The following is a 17,073-nucleotide window of genomic DNA, read 5'->3' as shown; positions in this document are numbered from 1 at the left end:
CATTAAAGAACAACATCTTTTGATCTCTAAATCTTGTTGAATGTTTGGCACAATTTTTACTTATCTTGTTTTCTTGAGTCTAGCCATGCTTGGCTAGACAAAACTTGGTTGACTTTGGTGAAATCCTTTGACTTTTGTTGAATGTTGAAGATTCCATGAACTAGTTTTTGAATCTTTATGAGAATGTTTTATGTTTCAACATCTTATTACCACTTGTATGTTTTTATTCATGAGTTTAAATATGTTTGTGGTGATTAGTTGGCTAATTTCTTGATTAAGTAAAGGATCTTTAAATTAGCAAGTAACAAATGATTTTTTGTGTTAGTTTTGCTTCACATAATCAAAAATCGTTTTCTCCAACATGGTAGTGAAAACATTTGACTCCTCTTGGATTTGGTTAGTTTTTGGTTCTTAATGCTACTTGACTTTCACTAATTACATGCTTAATGGAAATTATGATTTTGACTAAGGGAATTGTTATTAGCTTCTCTAACCATTTTAACAACTAAGAAAAGTCTAGGTGATCTCAAGCTTCTTAGATTACTATAACCAAAGTAAGGATTTAAAACAAGTATTGCACCATTAGATTCTATTGATATGTTCATCAAAAAGTGAAAGTGAGGAAACCTTAAGTCAACCATCTTTCTCTTATTGATTTTATATCAAGCTCTTGTTTTTGTTGAAATTGTTCATTTAAATCTTAGTTTAATTCTAGTTTATTTCAAGTATTTGAAAAGATCAAAACCCCCATTTTTACTTTTATTGTCATTTTACAAGTATTTTTACAAAGAGATTTTTCATAGAGTTATAAAATTGAGCCAATCTCTGTAAATTCGACCCATTTACCACTATACACTATTTAATGTAAAAGATTAAGGGTTGTTAATTTTGTTGGTCACGACAACCACCAAGTTTGGCGCCGTTGTCGGGGATTGGTTTGATTTAATCAGTTTGTTTCTTTATGCCTAGATCTCATTGTGCAGGTACTCTAATTTAAAACCCCAAAATAAAAGAAATAGTATGGTTTGGAAATGAACACTCCTTACATTGAAGACCAACTTTCTGAGCTAGCTCAGTTAGTTATGATGATTGGAAGTGACCAATGTATGCAACCCACAACTCTTCCTTGCAATAACTGTGCCTAAAATGGACATCATTCAAATAAGTGTCCATATTTACAACGAGAATGAGAAGAAGTGCAAGAAAGGGGAAGCTACTACTGGTCAAACCAATAAAGTTATGATCAACCTCAACATGATCAACGGTGGGACAACAACCAAGCTTGGGGATACAACCAATACCAAAGCCCATACCAAGCTTGGAGAAGTGACCAATACCGACCAACTCCACAAATCCAACATCCATATCATCCACCTCCTCTACAACCTGAAATGCCAAACATATCCATAGAGGATATTGTGAAAAGCATTGCAACATCTACCCAAATTTTCCAAGAAGCAACACAATATAGCCTCAAAAGCTTTGAGCAACATATAACAAAACTTGCTCAATCAATAAGTATAATGGAAGCTCAAGATAAACTACCATATGAAGAGAGACCATGGTAAAGTGCATGTGTCATTTTTTTGAAATATGAGAAAAGTTTTGATGGCCCAAGAGTGTTATATGGAGAAGAGGAAGAAGGAGTAGAAATGGAAGAGGCTGTCAAGGAGGAGGAACAAATTGTGAAAGATGTCAATGAAACTATTGAGGATGTGTTATGGGTTAACGAAAGAGAGTTTGAGCCACAAACTACAATTGAGAAACTAACTCCAGTGGTAGACGAACCACAAGAGCTGAAAATGATAAATCTACAGGACCCTTTAAAGTATACATATCTCGAGAAAGAAGACACCCAATCGGTCATCAACTCGACCACCATGTTAAATATGGAAGAGTTAGTCACCTTACTGAACAAGTACAAGAAAGAATATGGTTGGATGATTGTTATTATCAAAGGTCTAAGTCCGGTATGGTTCTCCTATAAAAAGAAAGTCAAATACAAGAAAAGAGTCCCAATGGAGGTGTGGAAACTAAAAAATGTCGACACAGGGAAAGTTTTCAAGGTTAATGGATATCGGTTGAAGCCTTTCTATGGAGATTTTGATGCAAACGTCCAATTCATTGTCCGTTTGGACACCCCAAAATATTGAAGAAAAGATTGGACGAAGTCTCGCCAAAGACGTTAAAGAAGGACATTTTTGGGAAGCATTGTGCTTTCATCATTTATAAAACGAATAAAATGATTTTGAAAATGTTTTTTTTTGTTTTGAAAGTGTTCATTTTTTTTTTTTAAATTCAAGCTTCATTCTCATCTTTGGTCAAAACTTTTGTTTTGTTTTTCAAACCGGGACTTTACGAGAATCATTTTGGCCAAAAATAAGGTTTTAGGAAAATTTCAATTTTTAAAGTGCAGGAAGTCAAGCTGTGCGGCTTATGTGTGGCCCATTCCTTGCATGCTTAGAAGAATTACCTCCAACCCTATTCAGCACGTGCGAACAGCATGCGGGTTCCATGCAGCCTGCATGGCTGGTTTCAACACTTAGTATTTTTTGAGCTTTAGTTCACACGGCCTCCACACGACCATTGTGCGACCCGCGTGGTTCGACCCAAAATTCTTCTGAACCTTCTGTGGACTTGAGAGAAAAGAAAGAATGTTACACACGACCTCTACGCGGCCTACGCCCTACCCACAGGTAACATGTTGACCGGTCTTTAAGTTTGTTGACTTCCGTTGACCAATGTTGACTTATGTTGACCTGAGGATTAAATGCAGCCTTTCTCCTTCCCTACATCTTCTTTTCCTTCTCAAGAACACCCACCTCCATTGAAGCCCCACATAAAAAATCAATTTCCTGAAGATCTACCGGTTGGAATTTCACAAAACCACCATCACAGACACTTTTTGCCGCCCGATCCTTCGATTTAGGTCAATTCTACCCTTACCTTACGCATTGAGGATAATGCTTGTTCTTAAGCTTGGGGTGGGGGATTTCCTTTTACTTTTTCATGCACCTTTTTTAGTTAGGTTGCATTTCATATTAGTTATTAAGCTAATTTGCATTTAGTTTTTTTTATTTTATTTTTCTATAAAATTCCAAAAATATTTTATTTCCTTTTTTCTTCTTTTTATTTTTGCATAACATTTAGCTTAGGGCATTATCATTAATGCATTTTTCTTGTCTGTTTATTCCCCCTGGATGCCATGGAACAGGTTCATAGTTGTTGTATCATTATTGGTCGAAGATCTTGTTGTTATCTCATATCGAACTGGGGCCATTAGCCGCAATTTGGGACTTCATACTTGGGATCAACTGTTGGAGCTTAAAGGGGTAAGTGATCATGGTCGGGTACTTTTCATGAAGAATTATGCATGCAGTACTAACAACTGTAGGATATATTATAACAATGGATGTTTTTAGCCCAGCGCTCCATGCCACCGAGAGTATCACACTTGATCATGTTTGAACCGTTAGGATGAAACACTGGTGTATGTCCCTGAGTAGAATCCATATCCGGTCTCCTTACATTGCCATATTTTCTTTGCGATTTTCTTAGGATTCTAGAGAGTCTTTTAGTCCACATTTGGGCATTTTCATTATATTTGGAAAAACACAAGTTTGAAAATGAGCTTACATCTTTATGCTCCACACATGGTCATTTTCACACTTAGACCATTCAGATTATTTGTATTACCCTTTTGGTTCCACTTACATACTTTTGGGAACCAAATTTCGAGTCAAAAATTTTTCTTGAAAAAAAATGATATGTTAGTGAATTACTTTCGAGTTACATCTTAAAAAAAACTCAAGAAAATTCCAAGCGATGATTATCTTAAATGGGTCACCGGTTCAATTACTGAACAAATTTTCCTACATCTTGATCACCCAGTGTTTGATACTCATTTATTTAGGTATGTTTTATTGTATATAGATTGAGTTGTGTTTTCTGCAAATTGGTGATGTTAGGGAGTGATAATCCTATTTTATGAATATACTAAATTATACTAAATATGTTGAATTGATGCATAATTGTCCAAGAATGGCACTACTTTGATAAGTTGTTGAACTTTATATGTATGTAAATACTTAGTGCTAAAGTGTGCGGAACCCTCAAGAAAACGAGCAAAATGAAGCTAACAAAAATTGGAGACGAATTGCTAAAAGAATGAAGAAAAATGGTGCTGATAAATTTGACCACTCTTCAATGTTTTGATCATATCTCAAGATCTAGAGCTCCAATTGACATGAATGAAGAAGTTATGGAAACTAGAGAAAATTTCCTACAACTTTCATGTTTTGCGTTTTTAATGATTCTACCGTTTCATCACCAAAAAGGAGCGACAAAGATGAGGGACGTCCTAGCACGCATCTAAGACGCCCCCTAGGACGCCTACCCGTTTTAGGCCATTTTCAAGTGAAAATCAAGGACGAAAGATGAATTTAAAACACCCTGAAGGATGCCCAAACGTCCTACCTGACGTCTAAGATGCCTACTAGGACGCTGACGTGGAAAACAACTCCGAAAATCAGTTTTTTAGCACCTATTTAAGGGAGATTAAACCCTAATCGACTTAGGACTTCTTCCCGGAGATTTTCCACAGTTTTGGAGGGTTCCAAACATACTCAAAGCTTCTCCAAACATGTTTGTGATCATTAATTTCCAAATCCAAGACGAGAAAGCATCAAATTCATTATCATTCAACGTTTGAAGATTGTTCAACCAATGAATCTACATCAATTCCATCAAGCTCCAGATTTGATTACTTCATCCCCAAGGTTTCATCGTTCCATAGTTGATTGATCATTAGACTTCATTGATTTTATGATTCCAAGTTGCTTTGTGAATTCTAGCATTAATTCCATTGTTTATATTGAAGTTGTGTGTTTTGTTAATCATATGGAAGGCTAAACCACCTAGGTTACTTCCAGGAACGTTGTAGGATGTTAGGATGAACACGTTTTGATTATTACTTTTATTCTAATCAATTTTAGTTATTGTCTCATTCTTAAAGTTATGATTTTTACTTACAGTAATTGGAGTTTGGTTTTCTTATTGTGTGATATTGCAACTAAGATAGTGTATTGTTAATTCACTAATCATCCTGAATTCAAGTAGTGTAGGAACTAAGATGATCAGTTGAACCCACATACATTATTCTGAATTTGTAGTATTGTATATTAAACATCGTAATAGGTAATCGTAAGACACATTATTGCCAAACCACTAGTTGTTCCTAATCCAATTAGACATAGAGAGTACGACAGCTAGTTGGGATAACATACTGTGTGCTCAAAATTATTTGTTGCAAGTTAATCAACCTTAATTATGTCTAGGTAATTAAATTGGAATTTAAGGGAAGAAATATGTGTAAGTCCAACCATCTAAACAACTGAACCGGAAGTATCTTGTTTTTTTTCCTTTTTGATAGTAGTTTGTTTTAGTTCTTGCATTATCAAGTTTTTAGCTTTTTCATCAACTTTTAGTTTAAATAATTTTGTGACAATTGCTAGTAGTTTTTCATTAACTATTTTAACACAAATTTTGACCACAACCTCCTCATGGATTCGACCCTTACCTACCCTAGCTATCTAGTGTGTGTGAGGTTTATTTTTGACCGAGACAACGACACCGATCAGGGAGTCTGTCGAGTCGGATACTATGAGAGGTTTGGGCCAACACTAAGTGAATTGATTCCTACAATGGTGTCCGAGCGATGAAACCCAATCACACTTCAGAGTGGCCGACAGATGTGAGATCACACAACTTTCGTGATAAGAGTGTACATTTAAAGAAGATCTCTACACGAGCCCGTCCAACTGCTTTCTCCCTACTACATATGTTCTTCATTGTATGCATGTTCTATTGGGGCTGTGACTGACCATCCCTTCTTAGTCACCTAGATAAGTTGTTATGGTTGTGGTTTATGGTTCCATTGTCATCAGATGAAAAGGTCATGAGATAATATCAAGATCAATTCTAACCATGTTGACTAACGATGATCAGGTTCCGCTGTTCTATCCATTCTTTTTATTTTTCTTAGGATAGTTCATTCTTGTCTTACTTGAAGACAGGTAAGGTTTAAGCTTGGGGTGATTTGATAGTTTTATTTTATTTACTTCTTTTTATAGGTTATTTTAGCATATTTCATTCATATTTAGTTTACCATGCATATTTTCCTTTTTGTTATTTTATGACCACTTTCGGGTACTTTTATATTTCGTGAGCATAATTGCAGGTTTTACGGAGAGTAGCAGAGCGGGATCTTTAGGAAGCCGTTGGGTTTAAAATTCGTCCAAGAATTTTGGGCTTGTTAACTATGGAGATGATGCATGGAATCGGATTATCAATCACTTGAAGGCTTGGAAGAATTAAACTTTAAATTTGCAAGATGCGGGAGAATTTTCGAGCGTGCAGAGATTGATGATCGGGCGTATACGAGAGCTTTGGAGGATTTGGAAAAGTGAAATTGGGCACAAATTGAAGAGAACTTGAAAAAAATGGGCTAGAAGCTGATCGGACTCAAACTAGGCTAATGGACTAAGCAGTGCAGACCCAACAAATAAAAAATGTCCATTCTCCATCAGCTCACGTGGCCCGCATAAGATTTCCACGCGGCCCGCGTAAGTTCCTGCAGGGGAAAATTCGTGATTTTACTTTTGGCTTCTATTTGAGGAAGTTTGGTGGGTTTCTTTTGGAACATTCGCACATCCGACTTTGGAGCCTTTTCTCTGGAGATTTTGAAGACTTTGAAGGCCAAGAACCTTAAAGAACATCATCTTTTGATCTCTAAATCTTGTCTAATGTTTGGTACAATCTTTTCTTATCTTGTTTTCTTGAGTTTAGCCATGCTTGGCTAGTCAAAACTTGGTTGACTTTGGTGAAATATTTTGACTTTTGTTGAATGTTGAAGATTCTATGAACTAGTTTTTGAATCTTTATGAGAATGTTTTATGTTTTAACATCTTATTACTACTTGTTTTTATTCAAGAGTTTAAATATGCTTGTGGTGATTAGTTAACTAATTTACTGATTAAGTAAATGATTTATTGACCTTGTTACATCTAGATCTATTCATGGATGAGATTTGGGGCCACTTAGCATGTTTAGAATCCATTTCGAGTTTTGGGTCTAAATCTGATGTTGCAGCTTCAGATCTAGACTTGTCTTGGTCCATGAAATCATAAAGTATCAGCCCTTTAGCTTATTTGTGAGAATTCTTGCCATGAACCTTCTCCCTAGCTTGTATTGAGCCAAATCACCTTGCATACACGTAAAGCTTGCACCTTTACGTGAGAAGCATGCCCTAGAAGGTTGGATCTACAATTTGGATCAATTGGTTAGCTCAGAATCGTTGGATTATGGATTAGGGCGAAGAAACTCGGAGAGGTGGGCCGCCTGACTCGGTGAGTCACGTTAGGGTTACGAGTTTTGAGTTGCAATTCAACTCGGCGAGTCAGGGAGATGACTCGACGATCTTCTGGGGTTTCCCAGACTTGTGGACACGTTTGAACTCGATGAGTTGTCTGGAAAACTCGGCAAGTCAGCGAGGGTTTCATGACTCTGTGAGTTTTGAAAGAACTCGACGAGTCAGTATAGTGCACTCGGCGAGTCAGGTCAACATGGACTGTTGACCTCGGCTGTTGACTTTGACTTTGACCAAGGATTGACCGTTTTGACTTTTGAGGATAATTGGTAAGCGGGTATTTTTGGTTGGATCGTTGATGATTATAGGTGTTGGAATTTGGGGCAGTAATTCCGGAGCGTGATTTCGTGGTTTAGTCCGGCCTTGCAAGGTGAGTTATCCTCACTATATCAACAGGGTCTAAGGCACCAAGGTCGGCCCTTTTCTCGGATTGTATACTTGTATTTGTTTGATATGCTTATTGATCTGTTAGATCGGCGTCTTGGTAAATTATGACGGTATTATGTTAGTGACATGGTTTAGGTCGGTATCCTGGTATATAGGATGATGCTATGTTAGTGATCGGTTAGGTCGGTATCTTGGTTAGGATTGTTGCTATGCTTTGTGATCTGTTAGATCGGTTTGATTGTTATATATATACATGCTAATGTTAAATGATATTTATGTGCACATGATTGTCCTGGTTATAGGATGATGCTATGTTAGTGACCGGTTAGGTCTGTACCCCGGTTATTGGGATGTTGCTATGATTAGTGATCTGTTAGATCGGTTTGACTGTTATATAATATGAGCTAGAGTATGATACTTATGTGCACATGTTTGTTTGGTTGGGGGTTGGGTTGAGGCGGTCCTGCTTTGTGTTGTAGGCCAACATACCCGGTGAGCGGTCTGGATACGTTGTAGGCCCTGCAAGGCGGTCCAGCCATGCCGAAGGCTCGGGAGCAGTCCAGTCAGGCTGAAGGCACATTATGCATGTTGTTCTGTATTTGTTGATATGGTATAATTATGATTGTGGTTATATGATGTTGGTATTTAGGGGGTAACTCACTAAGCTTTCGGGCTTACAGTTTCAGTTTATTGTTTCAGGTTCAGCGGATTGCCGCGGGTAGGCGAATGCGTGACCGTACACTTCCTCGATTGACGATTATGATTTCTGGGAACTCTGATGTATAATCTATTTCGAAAACAAATTGTAACAATTAAAAAGTTTTCAATTGACTGGAATTTTATGGGTGTTTCAGATCGATGTTGAATGAATGATATGAAATGAATGTTTTGTTGATTATCGATGATTTTGATCTAATGACACTAGGAGTATAATTAATCGTAAATGTTGAAGATCTGATCGTATTCAATCAGAATTGAAGGTTGGATTGAAAAAACCAAAAACAAATTTTTTTTTTGTCAACTGTTGAATGGTGTTGATAAACATGTTATTGACGAAGGTTGGAGAGGGTTTAATTGAAGAAATGTTGATGATTGTTGAAGGTTGGAGAAAAATTTGGATGATGAACAATCGATTAGGAATAGGCTTGAATTGTTATCTAATTCTTTACAATTATATATTTGAGATTGAAAGTTATTATCATATTTATAAGTTTGCCACTGTGTCTTTTTTATGCTTAGATTAAATGATTGACTGAAAATAATTTTCTCATTCTCAACTATTTTCTCTCTCTCTCTCTGTGTGTATATATATATATATATATATATATATATATATATATATATATATATATATATATATATATATATATATATAAGACCACATCAACGATAAGCGTGGCAAATCGGTCAATCGGATTGTGTTTTTGTCTAACACGACATGACAATGTTTTATATAACCCGTACATGACATGTTATATTTTTCTAATTAACACGAAAATAAACCAACTAAAAAATGACAAACACGAAACGACACGACAAGGATAACATAAAATAACAATTAATTTATTTAACTAATATTTAATCATACGCAACATAAAAAACATAACAAACACAAAAACACGACGAATAAATGTTAAATTGTGTCAATTTTATATCGAATTTTGAACACGAACACGACATAACACGTTATCGTGTATTTTACACTTGATACGAACACAACACGAATTCAAAGTTCGGTTTCGTCCCAATTTTGTCATGTGTATTACACATTAAATAATGGGCTCGGCCCACTCTTGCATACATGTATAACAAATTAACAAGTATAATTTCATTGAACCAGTCTACTCTAGCCGCATAGAAAAACTTTTAAATGATGCTCATTTAGATTTAAATTTTAAACTGAACAAAAAGATTGATCGAGGACCGGTCTCAATAAAAGACAAGAGATCAAACCGGTTTAAACGAAACCAGTCGTAAAGAAGACGAAGGTTCAAAAAATCGGGCTAAAACTGGTCCGAAAAAAAGAATCCTGAGAGCAGAGCAGTAACCGATCCGGAACAGATCTCAAAAAAGTCCGGAAGACCAAAGTTTATATACATATCCTTTTTGTGTTAATTACACATTTTATAATCACATTACCCAATTTTTTCCCTTCTTTCTTTTATTAAACTTCAGTGTATCAGTTTGTGGTAAATCTTAATGTAACATTTTGTGTTAATCACACATTTGTTAATGGAAAACAAGAAACCAAAACAAAAAATATCAAATCAATCGTACATCTATAATTCGCACCACAATTGCAAGCTAAATCCTTTTGATTTGGCCCATATGAAATACACCATGAGTGATGAGACCAACTCATTTAAAGAACAAATCAATCGTAATCCCCATCTCTAGACCAAATCATCATTATAACATCTTAAACGTCAACTGATCTGATCCACAGCAATATTCATGTGTGTGACTGATATGCCCCTATTACATGTATAAGCATACGCAAATGGCCTATTTCCAAATCAAAAATACACTGATTCGCGTGTTTATGGTTAAAATCATGAACTCCTAAGGTCCCTTTCAACATTTGTATCTCATAAGAAAAAGGTCATTACAAACATTGATACATAGGTACTAGTGGTAGCAATTTCGCCTCATTTATCTAAACCCTTGTATTAAAAAAGATATTATTATTGAAATAATATAGTCTTTTTGTAACCATGTTTAGCAAACACTAACCGATATTCAGTAGGAGCAAATATGATCCAAAAAATAAAAGCTAAATGTACAGCTTGTTAATGAACAAGAACAAACCTGCGGTTACAGAGATGGGACAGATTTTGCTCGGATGAATTGTTTAAGAATGGCTTTTTCTTCATCGATTCTCTTTTTCTCCTCCGGATCTTTTGTTTTCACTTTTCTTTTCTCCTCCAAAATCCATTTGAAAAGCTCAAGCTGCTGATTTAATGGTATAGGTTCACGTGGTTTCACTAGTTCCATGACAGCTGGCGATGGATCGCTGACTGAAGCAGTTGAAACCAAAGATGTGGGAGTAGAAGTGACAGCTGTCACCTCTTCCTCTATGATCTCCTTCTTCTTTGTTCTCATGAAAAGGTAAGCTACAGAAATTAAGATAAAACAGACGATTGAATTGAAAAATGATGAATGATATACAGGTAATAGTGTTTGATTTCGTTATATTAGTTTCTTAGGGAAGCTGAAGCACCTCTCATTTCTAAATATCTTTTCCAATATTATCTTGAATAGTTATACAAATTTCAAAATATCCATGTTGATCTGATGATTTTAAATATCCAGAATTATCTTCTAAGTTTAAAATATATGTTTATCTTTTCCAAAAGTGTCTTTGGAAATTTATGTTTATGCCTTCTTTTTGTTATTTTGAACAATATTTCTTTATTACTAAAAGTACCTACTTCCTCATTTCAGTTGGATCCTATTGGAAAATATCGTTTTTGAAATCCATAATGTTTACTCCTTTCTATTTAAGATTTCTTTTAATCAACCAGGGTGAATTTAACCTAGTATATTATGAAGGTGTATATACTTCTTAGTTCTTACAGAAAATAAAGTTGATTTTTTGTTTGTTGAACATGTTTGTACTTTTAAATGTTAGCTGAATCCAATTGGGAAGCACTTATTTCCTTGGTCTTTAGCAAACAAACTAAATCCAAATCTCATTCAAATCCTAAAATCCTGCAGTTTTAGGCATACAAGCTCAGATGCTGAGAGTTGATACTATATACAATCTGCAATTTTTCACAATGAAATGATGATTGAAAGAACTGTGACTACTACTTCAAATAAGAATATGGTTATAACCGAACTTCTTAACTAACGCTTAAAGCTACAGAGATCAGATCTAGCCAAACAAAACAAATTTCAGAAGGCATTAATCAAACCTAATTCATTGTCAGAGAGTTATGGTGACACAGATTCAAAACGATAAAACCTAGGTTTGTCTTTTTTTCATTTAAGCAGAACACGGTTATAAAACAGCATTTGTGAATGATCCTAGCAACCTAAAATTGTTACGTAAGCGATATATATCTATACTTCTATATAGATACCTCCGATGGAAAAATTGACGGCGAGGAGAAGAGGCCAAAGGAACTTGTAACGGCGTGCAAATGACTCCTTTGGTGGCGGCGGCGGAACACGCGAAGAGAAGGAGGTCGCAGTAGTAGATGGACTAGCCATTGCCGGTGCCGACGAGGATGACACCGGCGATGGTGACGGTGACGGTGACGGCAGCGGAGAAGGACGTGATTGTTGTTGTAGATGTTTCTTCAGTTGAGCTGTTTCACATAGTATGCTAAATCATTACAAATCCAATCGACTACTAAAATACGAATCGAAATTTACAACTATTTCTTAGAACTTTTTACAGTACGGATTACACCAACGATAATCAAAGAAAACATTCACCAAAATTTGTTTGGAAATTTTGAATATTGATGATAGTTGTACCTTTCTTAGGCTTGTGAACGTAAAGCTTCGGAGTTTCGTTACTCATTTTGTGCTTTTCTTGAGTGGCTTCGTGTCGTGACTGTCGTCAGTGTCGCCAGTTGCCCTCTCTTCAAACCAGATGCCGAAGGAAGGACGCCGTAATGAAACTGGACCGAAAGACGTGAAATCGGTAACTGGGCTAGGCCTGCGACGCAAATGGTATCAAACTTGCACTATCATCGACCACGACGACCAAATCCATACTTAAATCTAAGACTAGAAAATTTGAAAATTGGACCAAAAAATCAAAACCCAACATAAAATTCATGGTTCGTTTTAAATTTTAAAAATCGTAAATTTTGATGCGGTTCATTTTCAATCAGTATAACCGCACCATAAACACCAAAATAACCGCAATATTTATTTATATACATATCATTCTCTCATGTATTATGTTATATATCATTTTATCATAATTTTGATATATTTATTTTCAGCTTGTCATTTACACTTTATTTTTCAATATATCACTGATTTAGTTTCCATAAATTAAACATACCATAACAACTATATTAATTTTAAATTTTAAACTTCAATTTCAATTTTAAATAAATTTATAGTTTAAACCTTCGTATTTAACATTTTATTATGATTAACATGTTTAGTACACATGTATGACAACTAAACATATAATTTTAATTTATTTTTATTTATATGCTTTATTTATATTTTTTTTCATAATTTTTATTTATTTCAAATTTAAAATATAAATAAAATTCTCGTTTAATCATTCGTATTTCACATTTTGTTTAAATCAATTTGTATAATATAATATATGAGTTTTACAACCAATATATAATAACACGCAACTTGCAAAAATTACAATGGGCCAAAATGATAGATTATTTGTAACAAAAATCTAGAAATAAATGAAAGTCAATAAGTTTCTGCAAAATGAAAGAAAGTCAACCGAAAATTTTGGTTTGGACATGAAAACTCACACAATTGTAACTGTACCAACTCATTTTTCGGATAAAAATTAAAATTGCACTGAAATAACTGCAAAAACCGCATTAAAAACACAAAACCGCACCTATCGGTTTTTCCATATAGAAAACTGCAACTTGCGGTTTGCAGTTCGTTTTGGTCCAAAAAGCGCACCAAACTGCATCTCGGTCATTCCTAATTAAATATGTTAAAATAGTTTGTTAACCATATCACATATACATCCAATCTTTCATTTATACATTAGTAAATTATTATTTTGCTCCTTTTGGTTTACATTCATTTGCCCTTTTAGTCCGACTTTTAAAATTTGGATATAACTTGTCTTTGTGGTTTCCAAAACTTGTATGCATGGTCCATGGGGTTGTTAACCGCTCATGATGCTACTTCAAGTACGTATGACATGACGATTATACCCTTTCTTATTTTCTAGATTCTTTACGGCATTAATAACTTCGAAGACCATTATATAAATGAATTTAGCCCTAAGGCTTTTAACCATCAAGAAGAATAATAATCAAGCTCACAAGCGTAAAACAACATAGTCGTAAATGGTGCACACTCTCACTGGGATGCTTATTATGCTCAAGTTGCAAGGAAGCAATTAATAATCATTTGTTTTTAGTACATTTAATAGTTATAACTATTTCAAGAATATTCCAGCAAGTATGATTTTTAGGTTATTTTGTTTTGTTTTTGTAGTTTTATAAGCAAGCATTACCATTTTCCTGACTAAATTTGAAGTGCTATTACCATTACTAGACACTCATGAAGGCGAATAACGAAAACTTTCACTAGGGTGTTTATTATCACGAGTCTTCTTTGATAATAGTTGTATGCATTTAAGTGTATGTTAACGAGTGTGCAAGTGTATTTGTGTGTGTGATCATTACCCGCTTTTATTGACCATCAAAGACAATGTGCACTCTATGGACGAATTAAGAGAGATGTTGTCTCATTATCCAACTCGTGTGACCCTATTTATGAGTTCATGTTTTGGCTCGTGGTTAGATTCCGAAATACAAATGAGAACATGCTAGTCATCCATGCAATGCTCATTTCTAAGATACCTCGTGATCATAACAAAGTGTGCTAAAGAATACAAAACTATGTTTTGGAAGTGGCAAGCTTTGTCTTATCTTTAGTTACATTTTATAGGTAAAACCACAAATATGGATGTTATTACTTATTAGGGAATTAAAGACCATGTACTTCATGTTGAAAATCCATCCAAACTGAACGCTTTGTCATCCAATATCTAAAACATTTCGGCAATTCTTCATTAGCAACCGGGCTAATCATCTCATTGGCACATGTTCTTAAAACCATATTTGATTAACCTAATTGTGATGATGTTTTTTTTACTTAAATTAGACATGACTGCAATGTTAAGTTATATATAAGCGTCATTTTCGACTTAATGAACTTTTTCAACTAAATGTTTAATTGGTAAAAGATTTAAACAGATCATGCACGGCGCACCTTATCAGTAAAGTTTAAACACGGGGAGGCAAAAGCGCAAAACCACCATCCCCAATAGACTCGTAGCCAATTCCATGGCTGCTGCTGCTACTGCTCTCCATGCGTTTCCAATGAAGGTTAAAGCTTCATGGGATACGCATGATAGACTTCCTTACAATCCCCACCGTACTTACCCCAAAAATCCTAACAGTCTTACCCCCGCCAGTTCAAGCACAGAACAAAACCTAAAATCTATCTCGACAGATCGTAATTTGATATCTGTTTCAGCCCTTCTTAGTCGCAAATCTCCGACCCCAAGTCAAGGTATCATTTTGTTATATGCTTTTCAGTGCGGAATTTTGTCGAACACTTGGTGTGCTTGTATTCAGCAGATTTGTATCTTATCTATTACTATCTTGCGAGTGTGGGAGAGTCTTAATTTTACCCGTTGCATCTATTTGTTTTGATTTAAACTGTGAATTTCAACAGCGCGCTTGGAAGAAACGTATCTGGGCTACGACACATGGATGCCGAGTGCACCAAAAGTGGAAAAACCTCGCTCGACGTACAATGCTGCCTCGCTAGCATACATTGGAGATTGCATATACGAGGTTTGTGTTAAATCATGTCGCAAACTCGTGCATAAATCGCAAATGATTTTCGGTGTCCATTAGCATCTATCTTACACGAGTTAGGGGTTCTTGGAGGTGTGTTTTGAAAGTGATAAACTTATATTGAAGAAAACACCCATAAATAACTTACAGATAGTCTTAAGGCCATAAAGTAAACAAGAAAAACGCATATATAGCTTTAACACAAACTAACTCCATAAAACCCTTACCTTTTTTTTTTTGGTTTTTTATACAGCTATATGCCCGCAGACATTTTCTATTTCCACCGCTAAGTATTGAAGAATACAATGATCGTGTTATGGCTGTTGTACGCTGTGAAGCCCAAGTATGATACAAAACCATTCATCCTGTAGTTTTATACCATATTTTGCAGATTGAATTCTATATTTTACACAAATTGTCGAAATTTATGTTTGATGCATATCAGGATGCAATGCTCCACAAACTAATGAAAGATAAAGTTCTATCAGAAGAAGAGAGGTCAGTCTTACCATGCTTTGTTGATTATGCACTGTGTTAAATCACCTTGGTGAGGTTCAAAGTTTGGCATATAGAGAACAGAGCAAATCATCAAACAAAACTTTTGGGTAGAGGGCATTTATTTTATGCACTGAAACTGTCTTCCAAAATGAAATTCATTGAAAAGATTTTTTTTATTTGTATCTGACAGGGATGTTCTTCGGTGGGGAAAAAATATTTCTTCATCCAAAACACGGACTAAAAAACGTGCTGGTGTAGCTGTTTACAACAGAGCATCATCTTTGGAGACACTGGTCAGTTCTCTTCTTAACTTCCTATATACATGAGATTTCACTCACTGTTTAATTTAATTATACCATTAAGTCTTAATTTGTCTCTAATTATTATACGCCTGCTTTTGTAGATTGGTTATCTATACCTTACAAAAGTTGAACGTCTAGAAGAGATCATGCAAAAGCTAGGATTTTCATCTGGTGTTTCATCACAGATGATTCTAGAAGAAACAAGTGTTACTGAAAATATTGATTTAGGCAAATGATGTTGAGTAGTGAGTACACATGTTTATTTCTGATTGGTGTCGTATGAACTGTAGTTAATCAAAATAATTGATGAGGTGGATGTAGAGGAGCGATCATCAATCTCTGCTTATGTGGAGACGCCATTTTTGATCGTGTAAGTTTTTAGTGTCAGAAGATTGGTATATTGTATACGAACAACTTTGGTATAAGAATTTTTGAGGTCTTGTGATTAATTATGAAAATATGTAGTTTCATGTGTTTTGACTTTTGATTCGTATTTTGGTACAAGTTATAGAGTTTGTATTCACTGCAAGTTTGCCTTTTGCATGCATATCTAATTCTTTGGATAGACCAACACCTCTTCAATTGGGTGTATCTGACTATCTGCCCTTATAAATATTATATTGGTCAGATTCTTATGTGTTTTGCAACCTACACGGCCTGATGTAAGTTAGGGATAGTAAGGTAATTTCACATTTATGAAATAAATCTCAAAGCATGTTTTGCCACATACATGGCCTGGTACTTTTAATACCTACTCCAGAATAGCAATGTATTTCTGAGTCAGAAGTACATTGCTATTCTAGAGTGGGTATTGAAAGTCTGTTGCCATTATGGACTGTGGTTATCATTACAGTAAAAGAAACTTGACATATTTGCCCCTCTGGTTCGGTTCTAGTACCATAAACCAGTACCATGG

The 17,073-nt window shown here is 35.2% G+C and overlaps 2 protein-coding genes across 2 annotated transcripts; one reads left to right on the top strand and one right to left on the bottom strand.

Moving 5' to 3' along the window:
• Positions 1-10,477: 10,477 nt before the first annotated feature.
• LOC145045547 (uncharacterized) lies at positions 10,478-12,501 on the bottom strand. The gene is made up of 3 exons (XM_078993869.1): positions 12,299-12,501; positions 11,899-12,126; positions 10,478-10,926 (listed from the first exon to the last, which is right to left on the bottom strand). Exons 1-3 carry the CDS (start codon positions 12,342-12,344, stop codon positions 10,628-10,630), a joined length of 573 nt encoding a protein of 190 aa, XP_078849995.1. The 5' UTR covers positions 12,345-12,501; the 3' UTR covers positions 10,478-10,627.
• A 2,257-nt stretch (positions 12,502-14,758) lies between these two features.
• Positions 14,759-16,629, top strand: LOC145045535 (uncharacterized). Its single transcript, XM_078993861.1, has 6 exons — positions 14,759-15,067; positions 15,233-15,354; positions 15,611-15,700; positions 15,803-15,855; positions 16,046-16,148; positions 16,259-16,629. Exons 1-6 carry the CDS (start codon positions 14,839-14,841, stop codon positions 16,391-16,393), a joined length of 732 nt encoding a protein of 243 aa, XP_078849987.1. The 5' UTR covers positions 14,759-14,838; the 3' UTR covers positions 16,394-16,629.
• Positions 16,630-17,073: the final 444 nt, after the last annotated feature.

Source organism: Lactuca saligna, chromosome 5 (assembly GCF_052625555.1).
Source record: "Lactuca saligna cultivar CGN05327 chromosome 5, ASM5262555v1, whole genome shotgun sequence".
In the NCBI taxonomy this organism is placed as follows: domain Eukaryota; kingdom Viridiplantae; phylum Streptophyta; class Magnoliopsida; order Asterales; family Asteraceae; genus Lactuca; species Lactuca saligna.
The sequence above is the reverse complement of the archived record's forward strand: the minus strand, read 5'-3'. Positions and strand labels throughout refer to the sequence as shown.

Coding starts and splice junctions, on each gene's coding strand:
- LOC145045547 (XM_078993869.1), bottom strand. CDS start 12,344: ATGAGTAACGAAACTCCGAAGCTTTACGTTCACAAGCCTAAGAAAG. Junction 12,127..12,298: donor CGTTCACAAGCCTAAGAAAG/GTACAACTATCA, acceptor TATGTGAAACAG/CTCAACTGAAGAAACATCTA. Junction 10,927..11,898: donor CGTCAATTTTTCCATCGGAG/GTATCTATATAG, acceptor TAATTTCTGTAG/CTTACCTTTTCATGAGAACA.
- LOC145045535 (XM_078993861.1), top strand. CDS start 14,839: ATGGCTGCTGCTGCTACTGCTCTCCATGCGTTTCCAATGAAGGTTAAA. Junction 15,701..15,802: donor TTGTACGCTGTGAAGCCCAA/GTATGATACAAA, acceptor GATGCATATCAG/GATGCAATGCTCCACAAACT. Junction 16,149..16,258: donor CATCATCTTTGGAGACACTG/GTCAGTTCTCTT, acceptor CTGCTTTTGTAG/ATTGGTTATCTATACCTTAC.